The sequence below is a fragment of the Strix uralensis genome, chromosome 4 (assembly GCF_047716275.1).
Source record: "Strix uralensis isolate ZFMK-TIS-50842 chromosome 4, bStrUra1, whole genome shotgun sequence".
In the NCBI taxonomy this organism is placed as follows: domain Eukaryota; kingdom Metazoa; phylum Chordata; class Aves; order Strigiformes; family Strigidae; genus Strix; species Strix uralensis.
The window spans coordinates 109,176,919-109,197,364 of NC_133975.1; the positions used below are offsets into that span (position 1 = coordinate 109,176,919).

The following is a 20,446-nucleotide window of genomic DNA, read 5'->3' on the forward strand; positions in this document are numbered from 1 at the left end:
CATTTAGTTTCATCAAACTTAACAGAAAAGCTTTTGTATGAACTTACCATAACATAAAGACAGATGATGGGATGCAGCACCCCCAGATGCTATCATCCAGCTACAGTGACACTATCCTGCTACAGTGACACCACTTTAAGTTCATGAACTAAGTCTATTCAATAGTAAATCCACTAAATGCTTCCTCTGTTGCTCTAATTGCATCGTTATTTGAGCAGTGCTCACTTTTAACATGTTCTCTTCCCTATGTAATGGTAAATGTTTTTGATTTGTTTTTTGCTGTACAAGCGACAAAAACATAGAAAACGCCACTGTGGTTGGCACAATTTGCCTTGCACATTGGAAGCCTAGTCAGTGAGACTAATGCTTGACTGGCTTATGGAGACTGAACTACCTTCTTGTACCTGCCAGGGACATTGTTGTGAAGCAGGCTCAAGGCATATTGGCTAGGAAAGATAGGTAGTGGGGAAAAACTGCATACCTGTACGTGAGCAATATCTATTCAGTATTTTCATGGAAAACTTTAAACATTGGTGTTCTCATTAAAACACATTTTATCACTGAAATGAAAAGCTGAGCGAAATGAAGAATTTCTGTCCCAAAGAAGGTTCCTCCAGCCCACATTTGTTTTCATTGCTGCTGGTAAGATTTTTTTAAAAAATGGAAATACCTCAAAACTTCAGAATTGAATTCACATGTAACATTCTGGTATTCCCCAAATCACATTATTTCATAGTAATTACTGAGCTGACCCCAGATGCTCTAGAGCCAGTTTAATAAGGACTGTATTTTCCTATCCAATGCAGTTCCATGTGGCAGGTGTCCTCTAGGGCCCTTGCGGCCCATTCTCCCATAGGGGCCAGAGTATTTGGTCAAGCTGCTTTCTGGCAAAACCAGTCATGTGTCTCTTCTGATGTCAGGAGGGACACTGACATTGTGTCACTTGAAAGTATTTCCCTGAAGAGTGCAGACCAGAGGTAAAAGTGGGGACCACTATTGAAAGTAAATGCAGTGCCTGGGAAATACTGTTTTATGTTATGGTAAGTTCATACAAAAGCTTTTCTGTTAAGTTTGATGAAACTAAATGTGCCATTTTGGGTTGCAACTGCTTGAAGTGAAGCATTTCATTGCTAATTCTCTGTTAGGAAAATAGAATTCTGTGTTAGAAAGCCATCCTGATGCAAACATCTATCCAGCCATATTAAGCAGATAGGTTTCCTGAGATAGGTCTTTTGTACTTGCACAACCTTAGGTGGATTTGAAATACAATGAAATCTCTAAGTGGAGTGTTATTTGCTAAGTCATTGTCTGATACAGTTTTCAGTGTCTTGTGTAATAAGGTTCAAGCCTTAAATGATCAATGGGGCCATCCTAAAATAATTCCTCTCTGCCTTTCAGATGAAATCCTTAAGACACTTGACAGTAATCATTTCCTCACATACTCATCACTGAACCAAGCTAGACAGATTTAGCTTGTGCTAGCTAGACAAATCTGAGATTTTGGGATGCATTTGGGAGGAGCAGAGCATTCTGTAACTGGTGAATGTCTATATAAGCTCAATACAGAACTGAATGTAATTGAAGTCAACTACTGCATGCTGGTAAATAAGCTTCTGTGATGATTATTTCTTTTTTTCTTTTTTTTAACTCTAAAAAGCTGTCAAACCTTCATTAGCTAGGAAGTTAATTTGTAAATTTAAGCTCTTCAAATTTGTGAGATGTCAGAATTGTGTTAATATAAGGTTTATTCTTCCTTTCTGTCCATCGAACACTAGGAAAATCTTTAGCTACATAGTAATTTCCCCTTTCTCATGTCCCGCCCCCCCAACAGAGAAGCATATGAAATAAAACTGGAATGGACCATGAGAGGTTGTTTAATCCTTTCCACTTCCACTGTCCCAAGACAAAAATCAATGACATCTATGTGAGTCTTGACAGCAATTTGTTTAACCTGTAATTAAAGGTCTCCAGTGATGGTTGCTCCTCAGGCAATCTCTTTCCAGTGCTTCGCTGTTCTTAAATTAAAAAAGCTTTTCCTAACATAAATTCTAACACTGCCTTGCTATAATTTTTGCCCATTATTTATTGTCCTTTTCACCATAGATACAAAGAACAGATTGTTCATTTCTGCTTTGTAGCAGCCTTTTTATATTTGAACACTTATAATGTCTCCTTGCAGTTTTCTTTATGTTAAAAAGAAGCATCACTTTGAATCTTTCTTCTATTTTCTACACCTCTGGTTATTCTCATTGCTTTCCTCAGGTCTGTTTCCAATATACCCACTCCTTTCTTGAAGTGCAATTCTCCAAACTGGACATGATCTCCAGCACAGTACAGCACTGTCTCCTCCTGTGTCTCCATACATTCCAGGATGCTTCATTCAATCCACCTAGTGAATGATTTGCTGTGTGTAGCTATTAAGTGTTTCTTTCTTCTGTCTTTTTTTACCTCTGCACTATACAGGCTCAATGTAGAACATAGAATTTCCTCATTATTTTATATGCATGAATATTTGTAAAATACAAACATATCTCCTCTATGCTATTCTTATATCCAGAGCCATGCCTAAGGTACAAGTTGATTTTTAGGGCTAGCGTAAGGTATGCCTGTGTTTATGGCCTGTGGCACAAGTAAGTAGCATCATAGTTGGCTGTCTCAGCTTCCCTGTCCTGGAGCTTTTATTCTTCTCTGTTACTAGGCCAAAGGCAGGTTGAATAGAACATTAAGAGAGAAGTTCAAGTTTGTGCACCTGAATCCACATGCTTTAAACATTTTGCCATGACACAAAGACGAACTCTGCTACTGTGAAGTATCAGTTACTTTTTCACTTAATATTAACAAGTCTCAGCTAGTTTTTGAGGAAGAGACTGAGAAATCTAAGTCTAATTTCTCAGAGCATTTCTTTTAGCATTAGCAGTAAAAACAAAATCTCTCCTTGTCTTCATTTACAACTTTTGGCTAATGAGGACTCTGCAAAACCATTTCCATGGCCTCAAGTTGGCCACCGTGATGTGAGGAATATATGTTTGAAAATACTGAGTTTAGGTGGCTTTCTCAGCATTGCTTAGAAAATCTGTTGAAGAGTGGTATTTCAAGAAATCCGGAAACTGTATGTTCCTTCCTGTGATCCCTTTCTTCACTTATTGCAGAACTTGAAGTTTCTGTATCAAGGAAAGAAGAGGACTTGACACTTCCACTGCAAAAGAGCATTCATCCTCAAATCATAATCCATGCTACAACCAATTCTACTTAATCTTACTGCTGCCTATGCTGTGCCTTTTTGGTAGTTGAGAAAACGACTTTAGTCTTTGCGGCTAATATAGAATCCTTCAGCAGCATTTCTTTTGTAACTATAAAGGCTTCTCCCCTCTCTAAACAGTGTCATGCTTTTTTTCCACAAATAAATATATATATATAATTTCTAATGTTCCCATCATGTTTGTCTCAAGATGCAATTATGGGATCTATTCCCTTTGAATCAAGATTTTCTTTAACAGTAGACCAAATGAATTATCAGTCAGCGTATCCCAGCATGGAGGATGTAGAAATCCACCCATGCGATAAAATAAATTCTGTCCTTATTTACTACCTGTTAAAAGGAAGGAATCCAAGAAGTAGGTCATTTCACAACCCTGCTTTTCTGTAGTTTGAATGCTGCAATGCAACACCAAGAGTAAGTAAGGCTGTAGAGCATTTGACATTTTAGTTGCTTAGCAATACTCATACCTAACTCAAGAAGCAGCAGGCTCAGGGTATGTAAAAATGTATTGTACAGCTCTGGACACATATTAGAGCTTCAATAAATAGCTGTAAAGCAACTTTTTCGCCCTTAACATTTGGAATCTCTCTCATTCATATATTTGGTTGGTTGTAAGGCACAAAATCGTAGTTCTTATTCCAAAAAGGCATAGGTAGAATGTTTGGTCTTTATCTTGGTATGTTCAAGGTGAATGATAAGGCAGGAAGATGGACCTTGATCTGCCTTAATCTATTTAAGTTTGCGCTCTGGGATACCCTGTCAATGGTTTATGTTGGTGTTAACTCTGTAGTAACTATGAGCACATTCCAATGTCCTGAATTCTCATGAGAAGCAGGGGCCAATTTTTTGGCTTGAAGGAGAGTTGTGGCCACAATGAAGTACTGGATCCTCTGTCGTCAGTATCTCTTAAGGAAACATTCTCACTAGACCAGTTGAAGAAATTCCACCCTGACTTTTTCCAGCCCTTTATTACTGGCACCTTGAATCCCTTTTCTTTCTCTTGTTTTTTTTTTTTTTTTTTTTTTTTCTTTAATATCCTACTTCAGGGAGTGCTTCTCTGTATCTTCCTATAAGTCTTCTGAAGCTAAATAAATCTCTTTTCTCTTCTGGAGTTTTCCACAAAACTTGAAGTTATTCAGAACCTATAATTGATTTGTAAGGTGGAAAAAAAACTTGTAGGGAAGCTTGAAATGGTTCTGCCTTATTTTTTTAAGCATTCTACTCACCATATTCCTATTTTTAGCTGAATAAACACATGTTCTTTGTTAAACATATTTCAGATGAAATGTAGGATTGCATTACTTCAGTCAACATAGCACAAATCATATTTATGTCTTATTTGTTTGGTTTCAGTTACTTATCATCAGTGTTCGATGTATTGTTTTTCATGCCCGGTAAATTAACTCCTTCAGTGTGGTGAATGGTGACTGTGTTTGTTTATTACCTGAATACAGTTGTTATCTCAGTGAACCATCAAATATGTTTAGACCGGGTATGCACAGTCCACGTACAGTTCTTTAAGTAAGTATAGCATCTTTAGTTACCCATCACTGAAGCCTTGGATTGCTGCATACATAGTCTGTCCCAAACACAAAGTAAAGACTGTTAGCTGGGTGTGTTTGTTTCTACTTGCTGGTCTGGGCAGGCAAAAACACATAGTTCTGGTAAACCAGCTGATAAACTGTAATTTATTAAGCTGCAGAAACTGTTTGGTTCAGTGCAGGTGCCTTTAAGGAGTTCTTAGGCTCTAGGCTGAACGTCTCACAGTCAGCCCTTCTGAGAAGTGATATAGGCAGTTGGTAAAGGGGGCTAGGCTGTGACAGAAAAAAGCTATTGGTGATACACAAGATGCATTAGGTGAACAACTTGGCTGAACTTCAGAGGTGCTCTTCCTGGCTAGCTATACTTATGCAGCCTTCAGTTTATTGCCCTTTTTCATGATGGTTATGATGGTCATCTTCTAATTCGCCAGGCTATCAGTGGCCATTCCCTTTTGGAACATGTCTATGTCCAGCCTGCACCAAAACCCATGTTTCCTGCTTAATAGCACCAACTTGGAGAGGAATTTTTATATTGGCTACAGCACATCATTTTTCCTCACTTTTGTTGCTCTTTCTCTATATGCATCTTTGCTTGATTGCAGAGAGTTGCTTTTCATCATTGTGAAAAGCCATCTGATTAGAGCTCTCATTAACCCATGAGTGAAGCTTCTTATAAGTTTAGCTGGAGAAATTCCTTGAATGCTTCAGAATTGCAAAGTTGCCATTTTTAAGAAACCTCAAAACTAGATTGCCAATTTGTTTTAGCTCAGCTTAAAACAAACTTCTTTCTCAGCAGATTTAAAGGAAACCTAATTTACTGTATATCTTTTTATCCCTCAAAATGTCTCAGATGTCATGGAATTCTACTGCTGATTATAAGAGACTGTGTGTATTTGGGCTATCCTGTCCCTGACCATACATCTATACTGGTCCAATTCATTAAACAAAGGCATTGAACAGTTAAAATATTCTTCTTCTAAACTGTATTTAGAACCAGTCTTCATGGAAAAGGAAAGAACCACTTTTTTCATTGTCCTAATTTCATTTTTGGAGTATAAAGTGATTTTAAGATTGGAAGCATGAAGGCTACTTTTCAAATGCTCTGTGCATAGCTTTTGCTAGTCATTTTCTTCCCCTTTCTTTTTTCTACCTTTCTTTCTAGAATAACTGTAAAGTAGATGTGTATGTCTGTGCCAGGAATCATCTCCTTGACTCCCTTAGGCCTCTCAACCTTCTCTGATACATATATGAGACATGGGATGAACTCAAGCTTGTCTCTGTTTAAACAGGCAAGATTGGCTTCGTTCAGAAAGCCATCCGATAAAAATGGACAAAGTTATGGGTGCTGCTTTCATTTTCTCATTTCTAAGTTGTTATGGAAGTTGTTATGTCCCCGAGTGGCACTAGAAGACTATGTCCTAGTGAGTGACAGCTAAGTCAGTCATGGCCTCATTTGGAGTTAGAGAGGTGTGGGCTTCAGTCAGCATCTTGGTATATTCTGAGGAGCCCTCAAGTTATTTCAGAGATTACTGGTAAAATAAGACTACGAGATAGGAAGTGTTATACAGATGACAGGTTCTACTGCTGGCAGACAACTTCCTCTGTGAAACATGAAAATGTTTCTTCTCTGGCTTGCAGCAGGTGACTCGCTAAAAAACTAGTTCTTGAAGCTCATATATTTAGAACTATAGAATCAAGTGTTTTTGCCACTTTTACTTACTTTTTAATGGTAGATTGCAACTTAGGATCACAAACATATAAAAAAAAAACCTCACTGAAAGCACTGGTAGCAAGCAGACCAGTATTGACACAAGTATCTTCTCCTTTACCAGGCAGTTTTAACATTTGGGAAGGATGTGTTTCATCTGTCCTGGAAAACTGCACTGAAGCATCTGTTGATTTCATTAAAACACAAAGATTCATAGGTTATGAGGCCAGAAAGAGCCATTATGATAATCTAGGCTGATTTGCTATATAATTAATTCCTGTCTCACTATGTCTTTTAGAGAAAGCAAGATACTATTTTAATTTAAAGTTTGCCAGTAGCAGAGAACACACCGTATCCTGTAATAAATTATTTCAACAGCAAATTACCCTCATGTAAAAATAAGTAATAATATTTTAAAATGTGAATTTCTCTAACTTCAGTTTCTAGCCCCCGGATCCCTTTATTCCTTTGTCACATGGATTGAAGAGCCCTCTATGGCCGAATTCCATTTTCTGCACAGCTACTCATAGATTGTAATCGAATCACCCTTTAACCTCTACCTATTAAACAGATTGAATTTGAATGCTCTTCACTATGGGACACGCAGTCCAGTCATTTAATTGTATTCCCTTTTCTTGGTCTTGAACCTTTGGTTTAACAGTTGAACTGCAGATATCAGAAGCTGCCTTAGCGTTTCACTGGCCAAGCTAAAGATGCTGTTGTCTCTCTATTCCTTCTTAAGATTCACCTTGGTTTTACACCCAAGGATTTTCATCCTTTTGTTTATAGTGTTGAGAGTTCTGGTGTACCTGATTATACATCAAGATCTTGATGTCCAAATGTGGCTGTCAATGATACCTCAAGTCAGTTATGTGAACACTTGTACTTCTTTAAACACAGATGCTTTTTAAATTTCTCAAGCTAGGTTGTGGGTTTGGGTTTTTTTTAAAGAAAATAATGTAGGGTGGATCTGTTTCTTTGAAAAGATCGAATTCAGAACTTTGTATCTATTCAACACCTGCTTCCTCATACAAATGTTAGATGTACCAACCAGGAATGAGGCACTGCTGGACTTGCTACTCACAGATCAAGAAAATATCTTTGTAAGATCTCGGTTAGCAATAGCCTTGGCTGCAGTGATCAGAATAGTGTGGAGTTTGGGACACTGCTGAGCATGCTGAAGATTAGTACTACGACAAAGGTTTTAGATTTTAGCAGAGAAAACTTCAGCTTGCTCAGAGCTCAGTTGGAGGGTATTCCATGGGAAGCTTCCATGGAGTATAAAGGAGCTAGCGAGTGCTGGGAGTTTTGCAAGAACACTCTCATGGAAGCACGAAACCAGTTCATCCCCTTTAAAGGTAAGGGAAGCAGGTAAAGGAAGAGACCACCCTGGCTTAACTGCAAGTTTCTGAGTCTGCTCAAAACCAAAAAAGAATTGTAGCAGAGATGGAAAAGCAGATGAATACCTGTTGAGAACTACAAAGGAATTGCCAGGGTATGTGGTTGTCCACAGCCTCCTCCTAGAAAACTGATGTGTTACAATCTAGACAAGTGGTCTGTGCAGCGGGTGGTTAATAGACTGCACCCAGAGGGTGGTGGTAAATAGCTTTTTCAAACTGGCAACCTGTCACAAGTGGGGTCCCCAAGGGATCGATACTGGGCCCCACACTTTTTAATATCTTCATAAGTGATCTGGATGATGGGGTCAAGTGTACCCTGACGAAGTTTGCTGATAGTACCAAACTGAGTAAGGAAGTGGACACTTTGGAAGGGAGAGCCAACTTGCAGGAAGACTTCGATAGGCTGGAAGAGTGGGCTAACAAGAACCTTATGGAGTTCAACAAAGACAAGTGTAAGGTCTTGCACCTGGGAAAAAGTAACCCAGGAATGCAGCACAGACTGGGATCTACCTGGCTGGGAAGCAACTCTGTGGAAAGGGACCTGGGGATCCTGGTGGACAACAAGTTCAATAGGCGTGAACAGTGTACTGCTGCGTCAAAGCAAGCCAACAGGATGCTGTGTTGTGTCAACAAGGGCATCACCAGCAGAAATAAAGAAGTCATTATCCCACACTACTCAGTGCTTGTCAGGCCACATCTGGAATACTGTGTTCAGTTTTGGCCCCTGCTATACAAAAAAGATGTGGACAGGCTAGAGAGGGCCCAGAGAAGGGCCACAGAGATGATCAAGGGACTGGGAAGCCTGTTGTGCGAGGAAAGGCTGAGAGAACTCGGTTGGTTCAGCCTTGAGAAGAGAAGGCTTAGGGGAGACCTTATCACCACGCTCCAGTGTTTAAAGGATGGCTACAAAGAAGATGGAGACTCCTTTTTACAAGGAGTGACATGGAAAAGATGAGGGGTAATGAGTACAAGTTACACCTGGGGAGATTCCGATTGGACACAGGAGAAAAATTTTTCACAATGAGAACACCCAGCTACTGGAATAACCTCCCCAGGAAAGCGGTGAATTCTCCAACTTTGGACATTTTAAAGATTCAACTGGACAGGGTGCTGGGCTGTCTTGTCTAGACCGTGCTTTTGCCAAGAAAGGTTGGACCGGATGATCCTTGAGGTCCCTTCCAACCTGGTATTTTATGATTCTGTGTTTCTTTCTGCCCTCTTCCCCAAGTCTTCCTTTGTGCTTGCTTTCTTGGACCTTTCTTTCAAACTTGCTCTCAGACCATTGTTAGTGACTTTCTGGGTTACAACTAACTCCATGTAATTTTCTCTAGATCCTTTGAAATTCTTCTGTCTCAAGGATTCCCCAGCTGCGGTGCTGGTATGACTAATGAAATACAAGACAGCCTGCAGCAAACACCAAATAAACTCAGAGGTGGACCTTCTGTATTTCCCCAGAAGAGACGGGAATTGTTACTCAAGTATCAAATATGTGAAAGGGGGAGATGTAACTTGTATGTGGCTCAGCTGAGAGTTGGAAGCTGCGTACGTGTATGTGATCATATTCCTTCTACCACCAACCTGCAGAGGTTGCTGAAAGCAGATCACTGAGTCATAGCTAGGTACAATCCAGCACCAGTCATCAACCATATGTAGGGTATTCTGCTACTTTTCTGCTCCTCTCAAAAGCTGGGTCAAGATACAGAGGAGTATTACTTTGAGCAACTGTTAGTAATATCTTATAAAGGCAGTTTTTCTATGTTAGGATCATTAAAGTCACAGTTCATTCAGGCCTGGCATTCTCTTGCCCACCAAAGCAACTGCATACTGGGGTGAAACCAGAAATGCAGCATTGCGCCGAAGTTGTACCAGTCAGGGAGTCCTGTATGTATGTCCACAGGAACCCATTTTCAGTTACCTTTTTTCCCAGGCTGTCCCTGCAGTGGGACAAGGAGTAGACTGTGCACAACCTACTATACATGTAGATTCATTGAGAACATGAGAAAAGCCCTAGGGGGCCTGAAGAAAAGTCAATCCATTTACCTGGTATTCTGCCTCCAACAGTGGCAGATGCAAATGCTATTTAAGGAGTGTGTGAGCATGGCTACTATCAGTGTTGCATTCCCCTTCCACTCCCACAGCATCCACCGCTATTGGATTAAGATTATTAGACGGTCCATCCCATTCTTTTCCCTTTAATATCAGTTTGTGGACTTGCTGTCCACAATCTTTCTCGTTCTTTTTTGGGCGTGCTGATGCTCTCTGCTTCCACAATCTCCTGTGGCAGCAAGTTCCCGAAGTTCACTACCCTCCATTTTAAACTTACATTCTACAAGTTTCAGTGAGTGCCTCTAGTTCTGTTATTGCTGGATTTGGCAAAGAGCAGTCCTGCATTAAGCTTCTCCATCTTCTGTAAACTTCAATCATTTTTTCTCAGCCCTGTTGTTTTCAGGCTATCCTCATAAAGCATCCTGCTCCATCCTCTTAATTGTTCTATTTATTTTCCTCTTTACCCTCAGATCCTCTGTTTCCTTGAGATACAGAGAGAGAACTTCATGCAGTGCTCAGAACTAGTGCCTGGCTGAGGTGCACCTTGTTGTCTTGCAGGAGGGGGAGGCTGTAATGCACAGCCTTGCTGAGTCACTGGAAGGAGGTGTATGGTCTGTTCAGAGAGAGCATTTGACATGGTTAATCCATAGAATGAAACTACTACGGTCCCACAAATTGAAAATATCTTTTATTCCTGTTGCAGATATTAATAGACTTGATGTTTTTGAAGTCTGTGTAAGGGCAGACCGCTTTATTGGGAATTAGAGCAAAAAACAAGCTACTGTGGGTCAATACTGTCCTCTGCTGGGAGGAACTACAGCTTTGTGCCATTACTCCAAATGGGAGTTAACAGCTGGCTTCTCCTTTCACTCTGATGTAGGGTGTTGCCTTTGCAACAGGAAAATCTGATGCTGTGCTGGCTGCACTGGGGAAATTGTCCTTTAATGCTTCATGAAAGCTGGAAATTCTTCACTTGCTACAAATGTGTTGACTTGTGATTTCATTTATTTTTCATCCTGAGGTCACCTACTTTAGAAGCTTATCCCCCATTCTCTCTCTCATTTGCCTTTTAATATTTAGTGCACACTCATTTCTCTGACTTTCATGTTCTATTTGTGGAATTAACAATTCATATCTCCTTTCCCTTCTCTTTTCATAGCAAATTGCTGACAACTCATCCTGCTAGCATTTTGAAAGCAGAAAACAAATATGTGTATAGGTATATGCTATATGTAATAGACACAAAGTATTTTAAAATAATAACTCCTTAGAAGAAATCAGAGTCTTCAGTAGTGTTGCAGAACATGAATTCAAACATTCAGTCATGTTGCAGAACATGAATTCTGCTAGTTGCAGAAATGCTTTTGCTTGCTGTATGTGCCAGCTCTGGGTTTAGGAAGCACGGAAGGTGGTTGAGAGGAAGTACAATTTACAAATATTTCAGTTTTGTGCCTTCTCCAGTCCCTGCCTCCGTGAGAATGGCACGGGACAGAGGGGAATCCTCTTTGCATGGAATTAATTCTGTACCTGTGAGAAAGAGAAGGGCAGTAGGTCTGGACTCCTGAGCAAGCTAGGCATGCTTAGGAATGCTTGTTAGTTTGTGTCACTTCTCTTGGCTAATTTCCATCTATGTAGCAACACAGAGTCCAGAGTTCTGGTCCTTAACCCAGAGAGAGTAAGAGTCCAGGCACTGAATATGTACAGGCTTTTATGTGTTAGCACAGGGAGCATAGGTTTCTTGAAGTGAGGGTAAGCTATGCGGATATCTTCATAGCAGGTTTGTGCCTGTAACGATCTAAGATTTCTTGATCAGAGAAATTTTAAGTCTTTGTTTATTTTTTCTTGTAGCTCTTTAGGAGCCACGGGGTAATCACCAACAGTTCACAACAACTTGTTTAAATTTTTTTACATCTCTTTTCTAGTAGTTAAGTTAGCTGATAGGAATAATAGAGAAATGACAGTGGTGACACAGAGTTCCCTGCTGTGGCTAGCAGAGATGGACATGGAGGTTACACTTTGCTATGTATTTTGTATGGGATTTATGCAAATATAACAGCATGATACCAGACACACACTGTATTTTATGTACAAAAGCTTTTACAGCACAGTGGACCTGTGGTAGAGTTAATTGTTCTCACTGTCCTTCAGTTAAATGTTCTCTTCTGCTTGCATATCTGATCTATAGTCATCACAAAATACCCATTGCTGTCACTTCTAAACACACTCCTGCTTGTGCTCTCTCCCTCTGTCATCATGTCGGAGTCTTGCACTGTCTTCTTTTTGCTCCCCACTGCCTTTTGGGAGAAGTTTATCTCCCATGGCTGAAAGTAATTGGGGTATTTGTACTGTATGGAGGATTGATGTATGATATTTTTCCTTGTGTCTGGCAGGTTGTTTATAAGAATAACGACATTCGTCTGGAGCTGTCTCGCTTGGCACGAATTGGTGATACTAAGATGAAGATCTACGGGGAAGTGAAATTCGTGTGTGAGAATGTGGCTACACTGGATCCCATCAGCTTTGAGACACCTGAGGCCTATATTAGTCTACCTAAATGGAATACCAAAAGGATGGGCTCCATCTCATTTGATTTCCGAACCACTGAACCCAATGGACTGATCCTTTTCACCCATGGCAAACCTCAGGAGAGGAAAGATGCCAGGAGCCAGAAAAATACAAAGGTAGACTTCTTTGCAGTTGAGCTTCTAGATGGGAACCTCTACTTGCTGCTGGACATGGGCTCTGGGACCATTAAAGTCAAGGCCACCCAGAAGAAAGCCAATGATGGAGAGTGGTATCATGTGGATATTCAACGAGATGGAAGATCAGGTAGAGTGATGACTTTTTCTTAAGTAGATTCATCTTTCAGATCCAGACCTAGGGCTGTGTATTAATTTTCAGAACCTTTAAAACCTTTTAGGTATGAGTCATCTTAGAAAAACTCAGTGTTACTCCAGTGGTGTTTATCCAGCAAAGCAATGTGAATGGCTAGGTTTTCATTAAATGTTTAGTGTGAACTTCAGATAGCACATCACAGAGGCAGCCTATTAATATTTTATTCACAATCTTCAGATATTCTGGACCTATCTTTGCAATTACATACATAATTATAGTGATGACTTTTGTAGGCCGTGGTAAGGTTTAATATCCTTCAGAACCTGTTCTTGGTATGAGAATTCTCACTGATCTACTTTGGGTTTCCGTTCAAAAAGAAACTTAGTAGAAACCAAATGAAAACTTACTGCTGTGACCTAATATAACCATCTTCTCCTGGATCTTGTGTCTTCAAAGAGCAGGGGTTTGGGATCTTGTCATGAGGAAAATAAAACTAATGGGCACAACCAGTGACAAAATTATGCAGCGAATCAACATTTTCATCCTATTCTGTTTGCTTCAGTATCTTGTAGTTTTCAGTTACGTTTCTTTACTTTCCCTATGATGCCAAATTCTAGCCTTAACATCTGAGTTAGCATTCATTTCCTCACAGCTTCTCATTTTCAAAAATGTGGTTTAGTTTATTTCTAATAATATACCTACCATGCAATACCAAGAGGTTATTTTGTTTGTTTCTAGTGCTGGATATCAAGCTAAGATGCTCATGATGTACTCTGAAATTGTGTAAGGAAACAAAATGATCAAATACTGTAACTTTGTCTTGAGAATATGTGAACAATTGTACTTGAATTCTTCCTGAACCGCTGGGATCTCAAAGCCTGGCCGTATGTCCCTTCAAAGGGAATTTTTCTTACATTTGCAAGTGGATTTGGGATTTGTCTGGTGATCTCCAGATGATATCTTTAGGTCCCTAATTTTATGCTTCCAGTTGCTGAATGCCATCAGTAAAGAGAACACAGTGCTAGAATTTGGTTCCCTCGAGTTTTCAAAAGAGCTGACTTCCAGATACCATGCAAAGTCTAGCTGTTTGAACAGGTCTTTGCCTGAAGCTAGTTTTTTCTTTGATGATGTGAGGAGTTTCTCTGTATTTGGCATGGTGCTCTACTAGGACTTAGTATGTGTGGTTATATATTCCTATCTCCTAAAGACATTGATAGGAACATTTTATAAAGGAAGCCATAAATAAATAAATGGAGCTTTGATTTCTTTAGAATTGCTAAAATTTAATTAACTTCCAAGGATAAACTCAATTAGTTGCATTCAGTACTGCCTTCAGTTTTGCTTGCTCACTTGGGGACTGTCTGGTCCCTGGAGAGGCAGCTGCAGGAGGACAAGAAACAGAAATGACATTAAGCTCTCTGCTCAGAAAGTTTGTAAAAACCTAGGCAGAGGGACACACGTTCATTTGGACTAGGAGGATGTGGCAGACGGCATGGCTACTTGGTGAATGAAACTGTAGGACTGACTTGTTTGTCACTTGGCAGGGAGGTTTGTGATGTTCTGGACACTGATCAGAGATAACAGATTTTGAATCAAAATCACCTTGCTCAACAAGAATGAACACATTTGTACTGGCATCGACTTCTTCAGACCATACCTTTAGTAAGCATCAACCACTCTTATGCAGTGGTACTTTTGGTAGGTGTGAGAAGGAAGTTCAGGATCTCTTCTTGTTTAGTACTTGGCTTTTCTCCCACATGCAAACCAGAGAATGGTTATACCTTGGAGATTTCTTTTTTTTTTTTTTTTTTTTAATCCAGAAACTGAACTGAAATAATGAACTTACTAATGTAGGCTACAAAACAGCCATTTGGGTTTAATGAGCTAGTGACCTAGAGGTTCTGATTTTCATTACTAAAGCAGCCAGGCTTTTATTAGGTGTCATCTCTCCCTTTCTTCTTCCCATTTCTGTAACAGTCCAGAACTTTAGGCTCTACTGAGCTTAGTAAAATAGCCTAAAAATCCAAATACTCACTACTGCAATGTACTAGTGCAGCAGCACAAATGCTGGGGAAGCATGGTCGTCATGCTCAAATAACCTCTGGCACCTTTAGTCCCCTTAGGCTTTGTGTATGCTTTGGTCTGTGCTGGCTGCCAGAGCAACAAAAGCTTTTTCTCTCTACTCTGACAGAAGCTGACAGTGTGGACATGGACACCTGTAAACTTTCTGCCCTTGGGGAAGGCTCCTACAGAGTGTCCACAAAACCTGTCACTGTTTCTAGCTGGGAAACACTAAGCATGTACACAAGAAAATGTTTTTGGCTGGTCATCAGCTACAGAATACGTGTGTTGTCCCACCCACTCAGACACTAAAAATCTTACTGGAAGGTTTGGTCTACAGTTGCATCAGTGCACTGCTTTGTATATCAGCTCTGCCCTTAGTAACTGGGGTCTTTTGGTCTCTTTGTTCTTTAACCCTGCACAAAGTGCCTAAGGGACTGGAAAGAGGGTGTTTAGATACTTCTGATGTCTCAAGATGGCATTTGATCTACCTAAACAAGGTTGCAAATGTGGGATTTGGGAAAAAAAAAAAAAAAAGTCAGCTCATATGACTGCTCCTTCCTAGGGTCAGTTCAGAGTTTCTTCATCTCAGCAGCTTGGTCTTAAAAGTGCTGTGCATCTGAGGTAGTACCATCTCCTTACAGGAACAGTTGCAGAGTACAAAACACTGGCAGAAAGTTTAGGCTTCTGACTAGCCTGTTTCTTTTCATTATCTCATGCTCTCTCTCCAGGTTTTACACTTCTCCTTGGTAACCAGTATTTCTTCTCTTTTGGGGGGTTTCTTTACCTTTTGCAGGTGATGTTTGTTTTCTCCATAGTAGCAGCTGTCTGGAGCTCAGCCCTCCAATATTTTGGTTTGTTCTAGTCTTTTGAGTAATATGTACTCCACATGCTGCTTTTGAGGAGTAACAGCAGAGATGCTGGCAGCAGGGCTGTGATCCTGTGACTCTGTGACACGTTGCCTTTACAACTGTAGGTGTATTGTCACATCTTCTCTTGTCTTACTTAGTAAAAGGAAAAATGTCTGAGGTTGTGCAGCTTGTTTTTACATAATGATTCATCAAATAACTATGGTTCTCTTTGAGCCTTTAATTTGCAATGCTTCTGTTGCTTCTGGCATTCTGCTGCCTCTGACATTATTTCTAAATTATTTCTGAACATCACACACATGAAATAACTTGTGTCTGTGTCATACGTGCTGTTCTCTAAGAAGACACCTATTGCAACTGAAGAAAAACCATGTGTACAAGACTGCACTTTCTCACAGAGACACAAAATAGAGCTATTAACTACTCTCCCACCTTGTCATAGGGGTGTATGATAAAAATGCAATGATGTGGAATTAATCTTAAAGCTTGGATAGTTGTCTCTGAGGACAGACTATCTTAATGACAAGGCAATTGGATGCAATGATTTATAGCTAGGGAGGGTGAATTGATGATTTTAGCTGAGTGTCTGGTGGGCGGATGTCCCTATCACGAAAGCTGCTGAATGCTCTTCTGAAGAGTACGCTGCTCTGGAATGTGAGACCTGCATTATGTTCCCTGTTTTCCTTGGATGCACTGTCTAACCTTAAACAAGTCACTTCACTTCTCTGCACCTGTTTCATGTGTTCTGATTATATTTCTGTATTATATGTTCTCATTATTTTATGTGCTGGGACAGTTTCTTGAAATATATAGGAGCGGCCTCAGTGCAGTATGCCTGTATCTTGCTTGGAGCATATGGAAGCTACTACAGTTTTAACAATAACCGTTCTTCAGATATAACCTTTACCTTTCTCTACTTCAATTTTCCTGTTTGTAAAATGGAAGTTAGAATACTTAACTTTTTTTGTAAAACCATAGAATGATATATTTTGGAACAAACTTCTGGAGATTTCTAGTCCAAACTCTGCTGAAATCTAGGCTTTCTTCAGGGTTGTGTCCAGCTGTATTTTGAATACCTTCAGGATGGTGATTCCACAACCTCTCTGAGGTTTCTGTGCCCATGTTTGACCACACTCATGGTGAAAAATATGCCTTTTTGTGGAGTTGGAGTTTTCCTTGCTGCAACCTGTGATCAATGTCTCTTATCATTGCAAATGCACACTGCTGACTCATGTTCAAATTGTTGTCCACCATATCCCCAGGTCCTTTTCTGCAGAGTTGCTCCTTAGCCAGCTGGTCTCCAGCCTGTACTTGTGTGTGAGGTTATTCTGCCCCAGGTGTAGGACTTTGTATTTATTGTTGTTGATTTACATCAAACATTTCTATCAGTCCTTTGCTCCACCTTGTAAAGATTTCTTTGAATGGTAGCCCTGTGCTTCCTCCAGTGCATCAACCATTCTTCCCAGTTTGATGTCATCTACAAACTTGATGAGGGTCTATTTAGTTCCATCATCCAGGTCTAGCTTTGGAGGTATCGATGAGGTGTTTTCTGGAAGAGCCATGTAGTGTGAAGTAATATACTTTTGCTTATCTTTTTTCTCTCCAGTCACGATACCATCAAACTCCTGTATGTTCTCAGTAAGTCTTTGCTTTGCTGGATGAATACCATTGAATAATGCTCAGTTTTTACATATTATTATTTAGCCATTGCATTGTTATGCTTGTGACCTTATAATGCAAGTTGGGATACAGACACATGATGATCAGTCACCAAATGGAAGTACTTATGGCCTGTGGTTCAAGAGGAAAGGGAGCTGTGTGGGAGACACTGTCTCTGTTAGGAGTGTGTTTGGGTAGGGAAGAATCTTCACTCTCCTGCACTGAACATTAAACCTCACTCAGTTATTGGAAAAAAATGAACTAGACTGAGGCTGTAAGTGAAAGTGTTGATGTTTCCTTATCCTCCTCATTTAGGTACTATATCAGTGAACAGCAGACGCACACCGTTCACCGCTAGTGGGGAGAGTGAGATCCTAGATCTGGAAGGTGACATGTACCTTGGTGGGCTTCCTGAGAACCGGGCAGGACTCATCCTTCCCACAGAGCTCTGGACAGCAATGCTGAACTATGGCTACGTTGGCTGTATCCGAGACTTGTTCATCGATGGAAGAAGCAAGAACATCCGGCAGCTGGCAGAGGCACAGAATGCCGCAGGAGTCAAGTCCTCCTGCTCCCGCCTCAGCACCAAGCAGTGCGACAGCTACCCGTGTAAGAATAATGCAGTCTGCAAGGATGGCTGGAACCGCTTCATTTGTGACTGCACTGGCACCGGCTATTGGGGTAGAACATGTGAGCGAGGTAAGCTGAGTTTTCTGACCTCAGTTACACAGAGCTGAAGGTGTGCAGGAGATAGAACAAAATCCAGTGTTTGCATGAGACCTTCCCGAGCCCTTGTTGGCCTTCCTGATGTTAAGTTCCAGTCCCCACACCAGGAAAGCTTTCTTCTCTGATCGTTTCCTTCTAGTCTTTTCCACCTGCATTTCATGAGCTTACCTTCTTCATCTGCCACTTCACTCCCTAAGCCTTCTCAAGATGACCTTGTCTTCAGGTTTCAGAGTTTCTTTGGCTGAGTATGGTTTGTCTCCTAAGGCAGAAAATGCTGCTGCATGTGAGAACTCTCAGGCAAATTACTGGAAACAATACCAAGTGTGAACTGGAGTTACGGAGATTTTTCTTCCATGGGACACATGATGTATCCCAGTTCTGTGTAGTCTTCCTCTTTTTTGCATGGTAGGATTTCCTTGATGGCTATTTATGGGTAAAGCTGGCTAATCAGATAGTGTTAACAACAACATGTCACCAAGTTCACCTCTGATAAAGCAAATCTGTAGGAGATGGTGGGAGATTCTCCACATCTTATTCTTACTCATTTTGACTGGTGATTTAAAGACATATGATTGGAGATATGAGGCACAAGTAATGCTGGTACAGGCAGACAAAACGTATGTGTTCTAGGCCACATGGAAAGGAATTTACTAATGTAAGATACCTGAGCTATATAATTCTCAAATACCAGGTGGTTCCATTAATTGTTGTTATCCTTATTGTGCTGGTGCCACCATCAGATGAGGTAGGTGAGTGGTTTAAAAGAAAAGGGCTAAGATCACTTAGAAAAGAAAATACTCCCTAAAGGGTATTTTCTTATATTGAAACCAATCTTTCTGCTAATATTTGGCCATTAGCACTGCATTCTGGCTGAACTGCGCTCATAGTACACCCAAGAATTAACTGTAAACCATTAGCAGACTCTTAGGGCGTTTAGCCCCTTCTTTCTATAACCTTCCTTGGCACCATGGCCTAATGGTTATAGCATGGGTCTTAGAATTGGAAATTTGGATATTTTTGAGCTTCTGCCATAAATATTAGGGAAGCTTCTTTCCCACTCAGTGTTCTCCATATGCATTTTTTAGTATTGATCATAGTACCACGCCTCTATGAGAAAGAACATGAAAGTTAAGTACGGTGCAGAACATAGTAGGCAGAATTGAGATTTGTGATTCATTCACCCTCCAGAGGATTTTCTTCTTTGCAGGAAGTTTTTGTTAATGACCAAAACTCTTCCTACAGACCGAATGGGGTCTTTAGGTTTTACAGCACAAGATCTATGATCATTTGTAAAGCTTCTCACAGCCAGCAATTTGTAGCATCCTGCCCTAAGCAGCAATAGTAGTTAATTGCCAGTAGTCCTTAAAACAGCTGAAGCATCAACACTGCCATCCGTGCTGTGAGGACAGGAGTGAAAATGTAAGGTTCATGGACGTTGACTATGCCAACATCAGCTCAGCAATCCTCTTTTATCTGGATTCTGGATCTAACCTGGATTAGAAGATTCTGGAAACCAACAGAGGTTTTATCAGACACAGCCTTGGGAATTGTTTTGGCCGATTGTTGTATGGTTTTGGACAGACATAAAAAGAAGTGCTACCATAAATGTATTTTTCCCCCACAAAATTGCGGTTATGCTTGCCCTTGGTCTTTATTTAGTATTAGGAGTGACCAGCTCTGAGATTCAGGACTTTATGGACTCTGTCTCATGTCCCTCTCCTGGACCTGGCTCAGAAGAGAATCCAAAGCTAACCAATGACATAAAGAACAGGATTCATCTCATGTCCCTCTCCTGGACCTGGCTCTCAGAAGAGAATCCAAAGCTAACCAATGACATAAAGAACGGGATTCATCTCATGTCCCTTTAGATATCTATAGCGTTGGTTTTTACTCAACAATTAATGATTATTATCAGTGAAAAGAAATGAATAGGTTAAGGGCATGTAAACATTTTATTTTATTTATTCTAAGAGAAATGAATCTCAAGTCTGGCCTGAGATCCATAACTTGGCCAGGCTCTGGCCAGCATCAGTGTGAATAAGAAAGTTACATGTATGAATGCATGTCTACCAGTGTGGGAACTTAAGGTCCTAATAAATATGTGTTAGAATCAGAGCGTATTTAAGGTTAACAAAACAATGATGTTGTAGTTCAGGACAACATAAAAAATGCAATTTCCTAATCCTGGGAAACCCATTTTGTCTATAACTAGAAATTACAGACCCCTTACTGGTTTAGACCCAATGTCAGGCAAAATGTGGCTTTCACGCCTGAGGTTCCTTGGCAAGATGAGAGGCAGCTTGCAGGGAATAAATATTTGTAGACTGGATACACAAAAAAAG

General features: G+C 40.3%; 1 protein-coding gene across 1 annotated transcript in view; it reads left to right on the forward strand.

Moving 5' to 3' along the window:
• NRXN3 (neurexin 3) overlaps window positions 1–20,446 on the forward strand; it is a 1,036,119-nt gene that overhangs the window by 306,958 nt on the left and 708,715 nt on the right. The window contains exons 8-9 of the mRNA XM_074868521.1: window positions 12,345–12,783; window positions 17,694–18,077. Coding sequence (XP_074724622.1) covers window positions 12,345–12,783; window positions 17,694–18,077 — 823 coding nt within the window. The remainder of the gene's footprint in view (window positions 1–12,344; window positions 12,784–17,693; window positions 18,078–20,446) is intronic.